The sequence below is a fragment of the Ambystoma mexicanum genome, chromosome 2p, assembly GCF_040938575.1.
Source record: "Ambystoma mexicanum isolate Mex_15411 chromosome 2p, UKY_AmexF1_1, whole genome shotgun sequence".
NCBI lineage: Eukaryota > Metazoa > Chordata > Amphibia > Caudata > Ambystomatidae > Ambystoma > Ambystoma mexicanum.
This window is the reverse complement of record NC_090923.1, coordinates 721,625,608-721,643,036: the sequence shown is the minus strand read 5'-3', so window position 1 is coordinate 721,643,036 and position 17,429 is coordinate 721,625,608. Positions and strand designations below refer to the sequence as shown.

Genomic DNA, 17,429 nt, shown 5'->3' with positions numbered 1-17,429 from the left:
AACACACTTTTGGAAACATTTATTTCAACATGCATGATTTTTATATTATATGATATTTGTATTGTGTTGTATATTGTGCAAGGTTTTATTAAACCATAACACAAATAAAGAAAAAAGAAAAGAAAAACATAGTGACGATACCCCCACCCACTCCTGTGGCAAGGACCTCACTGCTTCAGAAAGACGCCTTCTGATATTCTTACAACAGATAGCTGGTGTCTTCCTTTTCTGGAGCGAGGCATTGACTGAGCATCTCTTTGTAGAAATGTAAAGCTGGAAAGAGGGGTAAGAGTACTGGGTATGAAAAAGACATGAAAGAAACAGGACTGTTATCTTTTTATTTTTCCTTTCTCTCTTTTTTCTTTCTTTAAACAAATTGTTTTAAGCGTTTTGCTGTATTTTAGAAATTTTGTATCTATAATATTGGTAAAAATTCAAGAAATTTGTAAAGGTTGAAACTCTTGTGATAGTAAACCAAACACAATTTAAAAAAAAAAAGCAAGAACCGCTTAATTGCCTGTAACGTGTATTCTTTGTTGCTGGGGCTACTACTCATAATTAAAAAGCAGCATCGCAAACAAGTCTACATTTAAATGAGGGTATCCTGGTACATTGCATACCTCATAAACTTTACATAATAAGATAGTTCCTCAAAAACAAATGACGCCTTTAGATATTACAACTAGTTAGCTTCGAGATAATCTAGTTAGTTACTGTTCAGTAATATATAACAAAGGCATGTTCGGAATGGGCAGGAACACTGCACTGTTAAGAAAAAATTGTGTAATGGATTAAGAGACTGGGTCGTTGAGCTAAACACACTCATAAAAATTTCCTAAATATTTTTACAAAAAGGCCCAAAAACCATCATGGGATGTAATGCATCTAACTGTGCATGGGGATTCACATTGCATTTGGTGTTTAATGAATAACTTTCTTTATAATAAATGATGGAGGTTCAGCAAGTTTACCAAAGAGGAAATCGGAACATCTGGAAATATTTAGGATGTGTTTATGAGTGTGTTTACCAAAGAGGACATTTTTTAAAACAGGTTTAGAGCCGAGAGTGGGGCCTGACCCAAGGTTGTTTGTTCCCCTGTGGGTTTTATAATTTGCGGAGAATGTAGATGAGAGGATGAGGGTTCATGGGAAAACTTAGAGGGCTAGAAGGATCTGGCAAGGTTACCGTGGCCTGAGCTAAACAAATTAGGTGACTCTGCAAGGTTTTCCTCTCTTTTAGAGGCAGAGATCTAATAGTCAGCTAAGGGATCAAACTCGTTTTCAACCAGATTGCAAACTTGCAGCAAACGTTGTTAGAAATGTGGGAAGATCTTTTTTAGAACTCTGGTCTGCCTCTTGAGATAATTGGGTATCCAGAACATCCACAACGTTTTCCACTGGAAATAACTCTGCGAGAGATGTTATCGCCCACCTTATGTAAATAAGTGGTAATTTTGCCGTGTGTGGACATAGTCTGCAACCATGGCTTCTCCAGGTGTTTTGGACTACAACTCCCATCCTCCCTAAACAGCATAGTTAATAGCCATATATCATGGAAATTGTAGTCCAAAACATCTGGAGAGCCAAAGGTTGCAGACCCCAGACACAGGCAGTTTTCTCCCATATTTGTTATGTTGTTTTGGGGACCCTGAAGGCTCAATCCCTGCCACTGCCACATAAGACGGTTTAGGTCATAGTGAGTGTAAAATCACAGGCTCTGCAGACTCACGGGATAGAACAGGAGTCACAGGATTCGTGCTTCTTAGAGCATACATTTTACAGGTCAGTGCATAGAATGGTTTCAAAGCTAAATTGTGACTCACGTTTTTGATGTGATGCCAAATCTCTAGGGAAGGTAGCTTCTACTCTGGTCGACTTCCACAGCCCGGCTAGCACTCTGCTCGGCATTGCACACCGGCGGTCGTGTTTTAAAAAGGTGTTCAGGCCAAAGTGTCTGTGTTCAAACAAAGGATACGACAGCAAGGGCTCTACCGCTGTCTCTACCCCCAAGAATGCACTTGAGATAGCACTCCTCTCTGGTAATATAATGTGCAGTAATGTAAGTCAAATTGTACAGTGGGCTGCCTGGTACTGTCCAACTTACTTGTTTCTTCAAGCCCTCCTACCCATCTCACCCTGTTTTCTGCTATCGCGTGTCAGCGACACCCCATACACAAGCTATGCTATGCGCAGAAGCTTGTGTTTGAGGTGCCCCTGCTACAGTATATATAACTAATGCGTAAAATATTCTCCTTAAAGTAATACACTACATGAAGTAGCTCAAGCAAACACCAGTGTGCACGGTGTATGGGCCGACGGGTCATTTTACGATGCAACAGAACCGATACAGTTATGAGAGTATCATTACCAACATTACCAACATTACCAAGGAACGATTCATCTTGAGTTAATAAGTCCTTTTACATCGCTAATGGCAGAACATCTGGGGAGTGGAAAGAGGGGAGCAATTATGTACGACCACCAGTCACTGAACTGTATCCCGAGGAAAGAAATGCTTTCATACTTTTCATACTTTTTAAAACAGTCCTAGTTGCCAGAGGGAAGTCACTGCTACATAAGTTAACAGATGCCAAGGATACCCTGTCACCAGATTCCCAGATTCTGGAAGACAGAAAGTGAAGAGGTTTCTGAACACATTTCATAATCTCGGGTATAGGATTATCATACTGTTTTTTCCGAGTAGACATGGCCGCAAGACCCACAGTCGGATATATTAATGAAATCCTAGAGATAGCAGCCAAAAGATTACTGGGAATCAACTCAGCTAAGTGCGAACTAACAAAAAGTCCTATACCACGACATGTTCTCTTTGTAGTTTCTAAAACAAGGGGTTCTACATTGAAATACCAAATTTAAAATAACAATGCTAAAAAGGGCGAGGTTTTTATGGTCGAATTTCGAAAATGCCTTTTTGTTTTTTGCACTAAAAAAAAAAAAAGAAATGCCTTTTCTGTTTGTTTATAAACTGAAGTACTGATACCTGCAAGAAGCAGGTGTAACCATGCAGTGTGGGCTACCTGATGTCTATGTACTCTGAAATAGTCATCACCCAGCATGAAGACCTTTCGCTGGGTGATGACTTCATGCTGGGTGATGACTATTTACTCTTCAACAAAAGGGGAGCTGGGCAGTCCAGTCCCCCACCTGTTTCAGAGTACGAAGACATCAGCAGCAGGCAGACCTTTCATTCAAGGAGTCTAGCTCCTTGAATGAAAGGGCTGCCCGCTGCACGAGAGCTGGGGCACACTGGTGTCACACGTTTGGTGCACCCAGCCCCGTCTTTTATTTAAAAGGAAAGGTTGGGTGCATCAAAGGTAATAATGCCAGTGCTCCCCAGCTCCTCTTTTTCCTGTCCCGCCCCCACCCTCCTTTATGTGAGGGGGAGGCTCTCGTTCGGGGGAGGCTCTCGTTCGGGGGGGCGTTGCGTAAGTAATCACAAACTTAGGCTACACCCCTAACGAGAGTCCCCCTCAAAATGTAATACCACTCAAAGCCCTGCCCCTTCCTTATTGTATTCCTTTACCCCACCATCCACATATTTTTTGCTTTAAAAAGTGCACACAAAAAATCGAGAAATTTGTTCAAAAAAACTCTTGTGTTTTCAGCCTCGTTATTTTGTCATTTGTTTTTATGTGGGATTACCATTGCTGCTGTCAAGTGACATGTATAAAAAGGTGTAGTAATTGTGCAGTGTTGTCCTGCCTTATTTCACTCGGTCCAGCTCGGAGTGCAGGTGGTCAATGATTGGATGGAAGGCGTCCTATCAGCACCCTGTATAGAGCCCACACACACAGCTTAACCTAGGCCAAGGGAGAGAAAGTGCTTGATTGTGAGCACCCTGGACAGGGCATTTGTACCCGCTAAGCAACTTTCATTGAGTAGGCAGTGGGGGGGCGTGGGGGAGCTTTACAGCACCATGGCTAGCGTGTCTGTGAACACCTCTTTCAAAGCTGAGAATCTACGCTTTATATTTGCAATTTGCCTCCAAAGTTGAGCCAGTGTTTGGGTTACAACAAACTCCGCCTTAAGCTAATACCCTGCCAAGAAGTAACAACAAGGGATAAAGGTGGTCATATCACTCACTAGGAGGAGGGAAAAGAGGCCTTTCAGTGTTTGTAGTATGGGCAGTGCTGCAGGGCCGCCCAAAGCGAGGCAGGGTAACTACTGGTACCATCCGACAAGCCTGGGAGAGGGGCAGCTATCTTCCCCCCAAGCCTGCTCCCCTCTCACACCTCACCATTCCACAAAGCAACAGGGTGCTAAGCACCATGAGGAGACCAGCAGCAGGCAGGAAGGAGTACAGCACCTGCCCTCTCCCTCGGGGGGCCAGACAGTCAGCTACTGCCAGCCTGGCGGTTGGGCCAGCCCCCACAGCTACACATCAAAGACCTAGGGCTACCTCTGGGTCTTATATAAGAGCTCCTCAGCTCACAGGAAAATACAAACTGTCTGTGGACCCTGAACCGGGACCCAACAGTCAGGAGGTTCGCTCTTCACTCAGCGTCCTCCACTCTCTCTTCTTTCCCACTTTAGAAGCGCTGTTTGCTCAGCATTTCCCTTTCTATCAAAGGTTTACTGCAACCGCAGCGTCTTTTTTCCTTCCCGAACATTGTCCTGTTCAGAAAGGTGCTCCTGGGCAGGAGAGCGGTGAAAGGAGGACACAGGGAGCCCAAGCAGGAGCGCACGGCAAGCCAGAGAGCAGGGCGTTGTATCGTGGCCGATCGAGCGGAAGAAAGAAAAACAAAGCAGCCAGATGCAGGCAGCGTGTCAATTTCACCTCATCAAGTAAGTGAGCCCCTGCGCCGGGTTGCGAGGCAAACAGTGTAGAATCTAATGAAAACATCCCTTTAGCAGCTGGCCAAACAAGGAGCTTCCTGCAGACATCGACCCGCATTTCTTTTCAAGCTACGCACGAACAAAAGGATTCATTTTAAACATGTACTTTACGAGTCGGACAACCGCGGGGGAATTATTTATGTAAAAAGTACATTGTGAAGCATTTGACGAATACATTGCATGCTTTACATTGCCCGGCTTTATCGAGGTCACCTCATCCAAAAGGGTATTAAAATAATTGACAAATACATCACAAGCTTTACATTGTCCTGCTCTATCGAGCTCACCCATGCAAAAGCCTATTTGAGCTCACAAAAACGAGGGATGACAGAGTGGCATAGAGCCAAGCAAACAGTGGCCGAGATCACAAGGTCGTGAGTTCGGATCCTTCAAGGAGGTGTGTTTTTTAAATTTCGAATGAGCAAAAAGTAAAAAGCACTTGTAGACCCACGTGTCATGCTGCAATAAACCTTTTAGGCGTGCGCAAAGTAAGGGGCAAATAAAAATTTGAGTTATATCTGCCAGGCTACAATTTAATGAGCATACAAAAGCACAGATAAATGCATTTTTCTAAACAGTCGGCGCAAAGAACATAGAGTTGGAAGCATACAGGCACAGCATCAGCAGTTACCCAAAACGGGCAACAACATAATTTTTTGCATATATTTTCATTTGCATGGAGCAACAAGCCAATTGTGAATAGATTGTTCATTTTTTCAGCACAAATACAAAGGGGGAAAAAAGGATTTTCATTCAGAAACCCAAATCACCTCACCTGCTAGCAGCAATTGAGGCAGCTGAATATTATGGCTGGGCCTGGGTCGGAGAAAACATGCATGGCCTACCAAAAGAAGGGGTGCCCATGCCACCCGGCCAGGAGGACGAACCACCACCAAAGAAAAGGAAGTCAACAGAGGGCAGGGGAAAAGGTAACAAAAACAAAAAAACTCTCAAAATTATACGAAAACATGAGTGAAATGCAACAATTATTGCTCGAATTTAGGGGTGAAAAACAACTCCCTCCAGGCGGGACCGGGCCAACAAACCCCAGCATACCACTGGAACCCGACATCATTGCAAATCCCCTGCCACCCGCAACAATACCAACACCAATTCCAATTCTACCCACCAGACACCAAGACAAGCAATACCACATAATGAAACAAGGCAAGCCTGCGGGACTGCAAGCAGCAAGCCAAAAGAAGTTGAATACTTCGAACGCAAGGATGAAAGAAGCACACACCTGCACGAGCAAAAAACAAGCTTCCCAAGGGCGCATCAGTTAGAGAGTAGAGAGAAACATCTCCCATGTCTCTCGGAAATTAAACACGGTAAAAGCTCTGAATAACACCCTGATACGGGGTGCAGCATATCAGTTACCAGCCGGGTGACAAACATGTTTCTAATCTCTGATCAGATAAGCGCAGTGAGTATAGCGCTCATGGACATCAGTACAGAACCCTTGGTTGCAGTTTCAAATCCTGGCAGGGTACATAAATGCAAATACTGTTTAATATTTGCCGTGGCCCCCACTGCCCCAGAGCAAGATGGTGAGGGGCAACCATCCATAAAAAACTATCGCACTTGTTTTTATGTGGGAAAAAATAGCAGCAACAGTCGCCATATACAGAGTAGCACACAAACTTCACTACAAAAGGGGGCAACACCGGCTACCATGCGCCCCATTTGAGAAAGCTGGAAGCATGACCAGTAGCGGCAACCCAAAACCTTTCACCTAAAAGAGCTAGGGGGTTGCCCAATAACGCAACAGTCAGACCAGGGGTCGATCAGTAACAACATGGCGGGGGCAAGCCACCCACAGACAAAGGAAAGCAAAATTGACAGACGAAGGGCAAACCCGATATTCAGACCAAGAATAATCACACAAGGATCATGTTTTCTTGCACAAACACTACAAATCAGTGTAACCAGCCATGAGACAAGTTTATATCTACAACCCAGTAGCCTGATACAGGGCACAGCAAGGCGTGGAACATGCCACCCAACAACAGGGGTAGGCCATGGACAGCACGCAACAAGCCAAATTACCAACAAACATGGCAATTTCTCGAATTGCCAAAGTGTTGCAGCACAGGCAGCACCTAAAACACAAGCCTCCCTCATAATACAGGAAGTTTGAGAGTAGAGCAATGGACATGATGATACCTTGGACCTCAAGAACGAATTGTGAAACCACTCGTACAAAAGCCAGCATAAGCACTAAAAATGTTGTACACCTCGGACAGAGCATACTGGTGCATTTTGAAGCCTGGCAGAGACAACACACAAGCAAATGTGTAACAGCATCAGCCTGAAACAAAGGCCATAAAAAAGAACCCGCTGAAAGGGATCTCCAACTAAATCCAGGTATCCAAAACGGAGCTTGCCAAATATTTCTGTGTACGCAGAATAAACACAGAACCCTGAAACAGGGTCCAAAACAACACACAACTAAAGAAAACCTGTACTCAGTGGACCCAGTTGCAACAACACTACTGAAGTAGTGCAACAGATCCAGACCACAGGCACGGAAGGGGGCAACAACAATACGGCAAAAGAACACAGAAGCATTCAGGACATCGGGGGCTAGCTGTAAGGTGCCAGGTGAAGGAGGGGCGATGACACCAAAGTCACCACGGCAAGGTAAGTAAGATAGCAACCCCACTGGGCACCAGAAGACACAGATTCTGCACACCCACCAATGGTCATCCAACCAGCCAGGGTCCCCAAAGACACACACATGCAGGCAGACGAACAGCAAGCCAGCCCCACAGACAGTTCAAAGAGCGGAAACAAGCAGCTAGGACAGGACAGACAACCTAACAGTCAGGTAACATAGCAAGGAGAGAGTTTTGCAGCTTACAAACTCACACGAGAGGTTGGTTCCAGAGCCCAGTCCAGCCCATACCAAACACAGCCCAACAGCCTCCCAAAATCAAAAGATGTATCCGTCTAATATGGCAAACCCGCACAGAAAGACAGAGCCGGGGCATTTAGCACAACTATCGCCACCTCTCAGGGGCAATAATAAATATGCATAACCAGAGTGAGAGCCGAATGATTACAACAAAAACCCAGAAACTAAGGTGCCAACAAACGAGAAGGGTTCCAGCCCATCAGGACCCCCGCAACGTGCAGGTAGTACTCAAGCGGATGGCCAGTTTCCCCAGCGGCTTGAGGTGGCCGAGACTGGAGCAGAAACAGCAGCAACACAGGTAACAGGACAAACAAGCACAAACCAGGGGCCAGAATAAAAACCCAGGCTTGCCGCTAAGGGCAGCCAAGGCACAGATAGAGGATATATTTCCAAAATATAGTCACACCCTCCAAAACGGTACAGTGAGTCAGATAGCGCAGCAAGTAGAGCGTCCACTTTGACATCAGGGCAGAGCCTGCTGATGTAGGGTCGAACCCCGGCAGGGCCGAAATCAGCCTTTCATTGTCTCCAAGGTCGATAAATGAGCACCACACACCGTGGGAAAATTTGCAGCGCTCAGATGCCTGAGGGTCCGTAGCGCCATATAAATAACAAAAACAAAACATGTGATGCATGTTTTTCAAGAACGGAATAGAGAAGGAAAACAAGAGGTAGCAGAACATACAAGAGAAAAAGGTGTATGTTGTAAGACACAAGAAAAGACCATTAACACATGGGTAGCATCACAAGTCAGGCGGACAGTACATCAAGATGCCAGAGAATAAGGTGACACAGCCTACCAGGCAGCAAAAATACACATAGGAAAATAAAAGCGAGAAATAGAAGAAAGCATAAATCCAAGCAACCGAGGGCTGAGGCCTAAAAACTGCAAGTAGCACTGAACCCAAGAACTGGTCCTACAAAAATAATAAACAGTGGGGAATAAACACTACACAACAAAACAGGCCGACGCCCAAGGGCCGAGGCCAAAGTGCTGCAAGTAACAAGGAACCTGAAAACGGGTTCAACAAATTCAGGATGCAGTGGGGAAAAAACATCACATAGCACAACAGGCCAACGCCAGAAGGCCGGTGCCAGGGTGCGATAAATAGCACATAACCTGAAAATGGTTTCAAACTAAACTAATAAGCAGTGTGGAAGGAACACCACACAGCACAACAGGCCAACGCCTGACGGTGGGAGCCAGAGTGCTACAAGCAAACACGGAACTGGGAAACAGGTTCAACAAAATTAGAAAGCAGAGGGGAAAAAGCCCCACATAGCACCATACAACAGGCCAACAGACGCCCGAGGGCGAGGGCCAGGGAGCTACAATGTAGCTTGGAGCTTAAAGGCAGATACAATGCAATCTTTTGTTAACAAAGAAGAGTATAACAAGGGTGGACCGTCCCTTAGAAAACCCGGGAAACTCCACAATGGTTACCAACCCTCGGGGCACAGGGGAGAGTTACCCTCACATATAAGATAAAGGTGCCTCAACCGTTGGAAACACGTCACAGGGTCCAATTTGAGCAATTACTTCCAGGGCTCCCCTACCCCTGTTCACAAATCCACCCCGGGTGGACAGAACACCTCACAGCACAGACAAACAGGCTAAACGCTGCAAAGGCCGAGGCCCCGCTTCTAAAAAGCGTTCAAAAACTCAATAAAAGTTTTTTAAGATAAATAATCAGGCCAACGCTACATAGGGCTGTGGCTACGCTTCTAGAAGCCCAAAACGTAACGTTTTTAATAAATAACCAGTTCAACGCCACAAAGGGCTGGGGCCACGCTTCCACTAGCCCAAAACTATAAAGTTTTTTATAGCTATACAGGCCAATGCCAGACATGCCAACATTCCGAAGCCCCGAAGAGGGAGATTTCCACACCGAAATCGGGAGAATGCATTTTCTCTATAGGAATGCATTGGGGAGACAGTAAAAAATAGCACTGTTTGTAATGAAAAAATTGGGAGTCTCCCGCATAAATCGGGAGGGTTGGCATGTATGCAATTCACCCACAAAGGCCGGGGCCAGTAAGCAGCCAAGCTAGCAGATCACTTTAACTGTTTGGACGTATGAGCAAAACACTGGAAATCAGGGGAACCAAGCAGGGCTCCTCGGAAACATGCGCAAAACACTAACATAAATTGGGAATCAAAGTATAAAAACAGAGACAGCTTATGGGCCATAAGGCTCCCCCAAACTGGGCCATATTAAGCACTGCTCAGGCACGATCAAAGGAATAGCCAAACTAAGGGGAACAGACAAGGCAGCTAGGACAAAGCAAGCAACAGTTTTTGGGGGAAACCTGGACTGCCGGTAACCCATCCAGGTTGTGGCGGCACGGGCCAGAGGGGGTAACCTCAGGACCCGGTGCCCAAAAGTATGATATTATTAGGATATGCGATTATTGTTATTGTTTCCATAACCATATCTGTAACAATAAAATCCTACGGCCTTTTATTGCCAACACTTGACAAACGTGTGGTCTAACCTTTCTCTGGGGAGGCAAAGGGTTCGGGCAGCCCACAACCACCGTTACGAAAAGCACTAAGGTAAGTGGCGTGCATATGGGTCCGGCAGTTATGGGCAATGCTGCAGGGCCACCCAAAGCGAGGCAGGTTAACTACTGGTACCATCCGGCAAGCCTGGGAGAGGGGCAGCTATCTTCCCCCAAAGACTGCGCCACTCTCCCCGACAACACAGAGACACGCAGTCTCTCCTCACTACAAAGCGCAGGAAGGGTGAGTTGTGAACAACACCTCACCCTTCCACAAAGCAACAGGGTGCTAAGCACCATGAGGAAACCAGCAGCAGGCAGGAAGGAGTACAAAGATCTGTCCTCCCCCTTGGGGGGACATAGAGTCAGCTACTGTCTGCATGGGGGCTGGGCTAACCCCCACAGCTACACATCAAAGATCCAGGGCTACCCCAGGGTTCTATATAAGAGCTCCTCAGCTCACAGAAAAATACAAACTGTCTGTGGACCCTGAATTGGGACCCAAACGGTCAGGAGGTTCGCTGTCAGCATCCTCCACTCTCTTTCTTCTTTTCCTCAAAGCCCTCACACCCTAGAAAAGAAGGGAGAAGAACAAGGAAGAGAAATACAGGACACTGTACGGTGACCACAACACGTCGTGGGACAAGAAGGCGGCACGGGCCAGAGGGGGTAACCTCAGGACCCGGTGCCCAAAAGTATGATATTATTAGGATATGTGATTATTGTTATTGTTTCCATAACCATATCTGTAACAATAAAATCCTACGGCCTTTTATTGCCAACACTTGACAAACATGTGGTCTAAACTTTCTCTGGGAAGGGAAAGGGTTCGGGAAGCCCACAACCACTGTTAAGAAAAGCACTAAGGTAAGTGGCGTGCATATGGGTCCAGCAGTTACCACTCCTCGTGTTTATTCTGCCCGGTGGATACATTCGCTATTCATCTGACCAGACGGTAAAAGGACTGTACTGTGGCCCATAGGTCTTTCAAATGGTATAATCTAGCGAGTTCAACAGGAATAACTTCTTCTCCGGAGCTCAGCAGGTATGTAATGTTACTGGGTTTTAAACTGTGCTACACTGCAATTTGCATGGTCTCAATGCACTTTGCATGTTATCAAGGCGCTCTGGCATCTGTAAACAAACAATGACAATGAGAACAGTTGGGGCTTAGCCGTAGTGGTAGCAGTGTCTTGCAAATGCCTAATACTGATACAAAAGCCAAAACTGTTGGCTTTGCAAATGCTGATTTTAACAGGGATTCATATAGCTTATAAATCGAGTGGCTGAAGGCAGATCTGATTAAGACATTTTTATTACAGCAGCAGCATGTCTACAACTCTCCAAAACAAAAGTCACTTTCAGAAGACTGATTTGAAAAACCACTGGCAGGCACTTTGAGTGCAAAGTTTGATGGTTGGGCTTGACTAAAGCGAGCTCAAAGAGTTCCCATGAGAAGGTGTTTTGGGAGGGCAAGGCAGGTGCAGGAACTGGGTGGGAATGGCCATGAGGATTAGCATGGCCATGGGCAGTCCAGGGTTGGGTAAGTAGCCAAACAACACCTACAAGCTTTGTGTCCTTCTCCAGATGCCATTTCTCCCTATATATTATCTAATGCAATATTTGAGGATTAAAGCGCCACCTAATAGCTCAAACTAAAACGAGTGTGGAATCGGGGTGATTAGTTTGGAGAGAGGGAAGATACAAGCTCGCTTGGCTTTTGTGATTAATGCATGCATTTCGGAATATGTGTGCGGAGGGGAGCATCGTGTGCCGGGCAGTGAGGATGCTGTGATCTGGATTCTGATATAAACATTGTATGAATAGTTGTGGCCTTCTGGTGTTTGGTGTCTGTTGGCAAAGAGAAAAGGCTAAGTGAGGGATGAATGAAAGTGATGTCTCTAGAAGAATAACATTCCCTTCTTCCCATGAAACGTCAGGTACTCACAAGAGTAGCTCCTCGCTCACAGAGCACTTGTAAATGACATTAGAAACAGATACACTGTCAGGTTGCGTCCATTGATTACATAAAGCATGTTTTGCCTACTGTGCTGGAGGTGTGTCCGAACGACCAGAGACAGTAGTGCCCGACGTACATCGAACAACGGCGGTAGCGTTGGGTTGATGGTTTTTCCAGTCAGGCTGTTTGATTCGTGGAATGAGCCGTGAATGTTACTCTGATCTAGTGGTTCTAAATAATTCCCTTCCTCGCTATCTTCGTCTTACTTACACCGTTCTTTCGCTATCTCTCTTTCTTTCTCTCTATCTCACAATCCCTCACCCCCTTTAATGTTTTCCCTGGCTCTTCCTCTTTTGTCCCGCCCTCAATTCTCCTTTGTATTCCCCTCTTCCTTGCACATTACCCGGTCTTCCTTTGGAATCATTTCTCCCTATTCTTTCACCTTCTCAACTCCCTTATATTATATATACACACACACACATAGATATATATATATATATATATACGGACTGTACCCATTGCCCTCACTTCTCTTGCTCTTTATCTATTCTGCACACTGCTTCTACCTTCTGTCTCCCTGCCCCTTGTTTCCCTTTTTTCACTCGCCTATATTCTAATCTCTTGCCCAAATTCCCCTCGTTCACTTCCTTTGGCTCATGTACCCCTACCCTCCCGCACACTGTTCTACTTTCTGGCTCCCTGACTTCCCACATAATCTTTTGTCATCCCTTACTCTTTGCAGACGGAGCATCCATTCAAGTCCAAGAAAGCCGTCTGGCACAAGTTGCTGTCCAAGCAGAGGAGGCGTGCAGTGGTGGCCTGCTTCCGGATGACCCCGCTGTATAACCTTCCGAGGTAAAGTTGTGGTTAACCTCCCTGCGCTTGCGCCCCCCCCCCCTGTTCTTTCGATACATCCATTTCGGCCCCCCTCCCCCAGTGAAAACCCTGTGCCCCCCCCCCCATGATCCCACCCTACCTAAAATGAGCAGTGACCATGTTCTCCCAATATTTTTCTCTGTGCCCCTCTACTTTGTCTTTGGCCCCCTCTGTGCCCCTCCTAAATGTGATTCCTGGCGACACCACTGATCCTGGCTATTCGGTTCTCGCCCTTTTCTGTCTCAGTCGCCCAGAACACCGTCTCTACCCTCTTCTCTTGTTCTGGCTCGTCTCTGCTGTCCCTTTACTCCTCTCTTGTACAGTGCCTTTTCCTTCTTCGCTGTTCTATCGCGTCTCTCCTCTGCTACTGCTTTCTTTCGTCCCCTCGCAGTTGCTGTTGTTTGCTCGTGCCTGTTCACCTCTGTTGTCACTTTCCTTCTCTTTAATGCTTTCGCTCCTTTCCCCCTCTTCAGTTCTAACCCCAGCTGTCTCTACCCCTCTCCCACCTGCTCCTATCGTTTTGTTCTAGCTCGCCCTGTTCACGCCTGCTGTCTCTCTATATGTCTCTCCCCATCTCCTGTTCTAGCTCTCCCTCTTTCTCGCTCTCTTGTCCTTTCTTAAGACTCTGCCTGTTCACCCTGCTGACTTTTACCCCAACCCCTCCCCCTCTCTCCCTCTTGTTCAGGCCTTCTGTCTTTTACCTCTTCCCCCTTGCAATCTCGGCTCATTTTCTGTCCGACTCGACACCCCCCCTCCCCGCCCCCGTTCGCTTTCCTGCTCTACTGTACTTGTTCAGGCGCCCTCTTCTGTGATGTTATGTCTATCACCCTCCTCCCCCCATCGTCTTCCGTCTCTCCTGCGCTCTCCTTTGTTCTGTACTTTCTCTTGTCGCCAGTGCTGTTTTATCTCTGACCTAGTCTCCTGGCGGCCCCTGCTCTCCTTCGTTGCCCTTCTATGACTCTCCCCCATGCAGTTATGTGTCTTCTCTCCTCTTGGTCTCTCCTCCACAGGTCCCGGGCCTGTAACATGTTCCTGGAGGGATACAAGCGCGCCTGGATTGAGAGCGAGGAGCATGCCTTCGAGGACCGGATGATTGACGATTTAGCTGTGAGTAGCTTCACACAGTGTTCTGCTTGGAAAGTGGGGCATCCTTAGCGATCGATATTCTTCCGGTGGTCCATGCATGCTTTATTGATTGGCTCATGGGGAGGGAGCTGGGGATGTCACTGCAACATGGACCGTTCATTCAGTCGTTGTCCTGCCACTGGCTCCAGAGGTCTCCCTGGGAAGGCCACGGATGCCTGCAGAACTGCCAACTCCAAACTAAAAACATGCTTCGTGAAGCTCTTGAACACCAAAAGGGCCGCTGCATAAATTATGGGTTACCAGCTTGCAAATCAAAAGAGCACCTGTACGAATCATTGTTTTTTGTTTTCCTGCAAATAGACTAAAGTAAATGACAAAGTTGCATGTATTTTCTTCTTGTGACCTTTCAAGTCTAACCAGTCCAATGAACTTCGATGTTAGATTTCACTGCTCTTCACACTAAAATTACATGTTTCTCCATTCCCCTAGATCATCGGTGCTGATGCACTCAAAATGCACTAGAAGGAGCCACACATGAATAGGGGGCTGAGGTCTAGCGAAAAGTGACACACATTCGCAAATCTCAATTCAGAATCTTTTGGAACAGACTGAGTGCTACCGGGGTGCACATATTTGGGCAGATGTGTGGCAAGTGGTGCCTTTTTAAAACATTTTGAGGGAATAATATTGATCAAAACTACTAGCTTCATAGTGCACAATGGCAATAAACTGTCCCCAATTGCTTCAAAAAGGTGCCCACGCTGCCCTTCTGGGCAGGCCTTTCAGGATTTGTCCTATGGCCATTCTGTGCCTGGCATTTAAAATCATTTATTTATTAAAACTTTTGTAACGAGCCACATGCCCGAAGACCTTAGGGCGCATAATGGCAATTTCCTCACACATTCCGCTGCCCCCCCACCGCCCGCCCCCGACAGTCCCAAGGCATGCAGTTAAACATAAAAACAGCTTTCCTTCCTCATGTCTGTGGCAGTGATCACAAAATGAATTACCTTCTTCATGTCATGCCTGTTTGGGTAAGAAACGCACAAAAATCATACAAATCCCGATAAAATCCCAAAAGATAGTATAGTGACAGTGATAAGGCGGGAGGCCATTATTGGCCATGTGGCTTGTCTGTATTCCTCTGTTATTGTAGCGATATTGTAGTTCTTTAGTCCCCTGATGATACAATGGTCACCTTGCACGCACCTGGCCAGCCTTAAAGTAGGGCCGTAAGTGCCTGATGGCACAATAGTATGTAGGTCCCCGATGGAGGAGTGGTACTGTAGGGCTTTGCACCCATGATGGCACAGTGCTACACTAGGGCTGTAAACTCTGAATGGAACAATTGTAGGGCTGTAGGACCCCGACTGTGCAGTGCTAAGGCTGTACCCTCCACTTGGAACAGTGGTAGGCAGTAATCAAAGGACCAGATAAAACATTCCGGCCAGAGCAATTTACTCCTTATTTTGGGAAGTTAGAATAAAATAATTTTGTATTATTTTAATGTAAAAATGTGCAATTTTCTTGTAATCCATGTATTACCAGTAGCTAGCAAGTCTCTTAAACGACAAGAAACTCCCACGGATTCCTCATCTTTGATATCTATCTCCCAGTACAGCTGCTCTTTAGAAATGTTTCTGCCACTAGAAGGTGCAGCGCAGCTCGGCATCACCTCTTCCTGCTGCCTCTACGTGCCACGCCGGATAGTCTCGGGAGGATAGCTCATGGGCAACGCGCTCGTCTTGGAAGCAAGACGACATGGAGGAACACAGGTTCGATCCCCGTGTCCACGCTTAGAAACCTCTGGGTATAAATAACCAATTCCAATTACAGGACGTGAGGGCTAGTATATATTGGGGCACCACGCAATTACCTTAGTTCCTTCTTTCCGCTTGGTTCTGGAACACTTCTTTTTGAAGTTCATTTTGCCAAATATGTCAACGTCTTTGGGGTTTAAACCCTGCGCCGACCGCGGGCGTCATATGTCCATCTCCAATCCTCATATAATCTGTATATTGCCTCAGAGTGGAGCATGACACACAGGACTGCCGGCTGTGTCAATCGATGGACCCCAAGACAGTTGGTAAGCGTGTAGCAAAACTATTAATTTTTCTCCACAAGGAGAAGAGCAATAAACATACCTGTTGGAGATCATCCGGCGCAGAGCATCAAACTGAAGAACGGTCCCTGGTCCGCAAGGTCAAAAAGAAAAAGAAGCACTGCAGGCAGTCCAGTTCCTCCTGTAGGTCTTCAAAACACCATTCTTCTTCCTCCTTGAGGAAAAGGAGTCTCCGCTCCTGGGACCCCTCTGAGGAACAGGCACCGCAGGTACCTTTCCCCACCCAATCCACCACCCCTGAATAATTGGAAGGCCTCAGTTGATTCGGTACTGGTAGCGACGACTACAGTCTTGGCCCCGCCAGTGCCAATCAGAGTCCACCATGCTCAGACTAGCCAGCAGAGACTCTGCAAGATCCCCCAACTGTATGCCTTTGGGCTTGGACACATTGAAAAAGTACAAGTATTCCATCTCAATGGCACTTGGCTCCATCCGACATCGGTCTTGCAGCCCGACTCCTCTCTCCAAAGCACGCCAGGCCCTGGTAGCACTGGCTATCTCAGTAGTATGTTCAGTTTCCTAGAGGTGCAGTGCATTTATTTCTTGAATGGAGGACATTTTTTTGACGTGGAGGGTGGTCCAAATCCCCTTTGTGTTGGAACCACTATGCCTCAGGGAAGTTAGGAATTTCATTGAGAAATTGTATGGAGAAGAAGGTTACTTGGTGAATTCTGCAGCTAAATAGCAAGATGCAATTAGTCTAGACACTCCCCAGAATTCAACATGATCCCTGCCCCTACCTGGTAAGCCCCAGGCCTCTTTTCAATGACTACTATCTAAGGTGGTTTATAACCTTAGGGTTATCAGCACCTTCTAGACCCAAGGCGCAGGATGAGCTGACAGATATTCTGGATAAGGGTCCACAGAGAGAGACCCTACGGCCCTTTAACTCGGCAGTTGAAGCACAAATCTCGGAATTGTGGTAGAAACCAGCCTCAGCCCCAACTGTGGGGCAGGATCTGGCCAAGAGGCAAAGGTAGCCCCTACTGAACTGCTATTCCTGTCTTCTCATGCCTCCCCAGAGAGTTTAATTGTCCAGGCGGCTACGGCAAACTTGAAGACAACGTTTTCCCCCTCTTTGCTCTCAGACTGGGAGAGCTAGAGGCTGG

At 46.6% G+C, this 17,429-nt stretch overlaps 1 protein-coding gene across 8 annotated transcripts in view; it reads left to right on the top strand.

The window, feature by feature from the left end:
- RYR1 (ryanodine receptor 1) overlaps positions 1-17,429 on the top strand; it is a 946,449-nt gene that overhangs the window by 623,195 nt on the left and 305,825 nt on the right. For all 8 annotated transcript variants that reach the window (XM_069644325.1, XM_069644324.1, XM_069644319.1 and 5 more), the window contains 2 exons: positions 12,979-13,091; positions 14,123-14,219. In XM_069644325.1, coding sequence (XP_069500426.1) covers positions 12,979-13,091; positions 14,123-14,219 — 210 coding nt within the window. The remainder of the gene's footprint in view (positions 1-12,978; positions 13,092-14,122; positions 14,220-17,429) is intronic.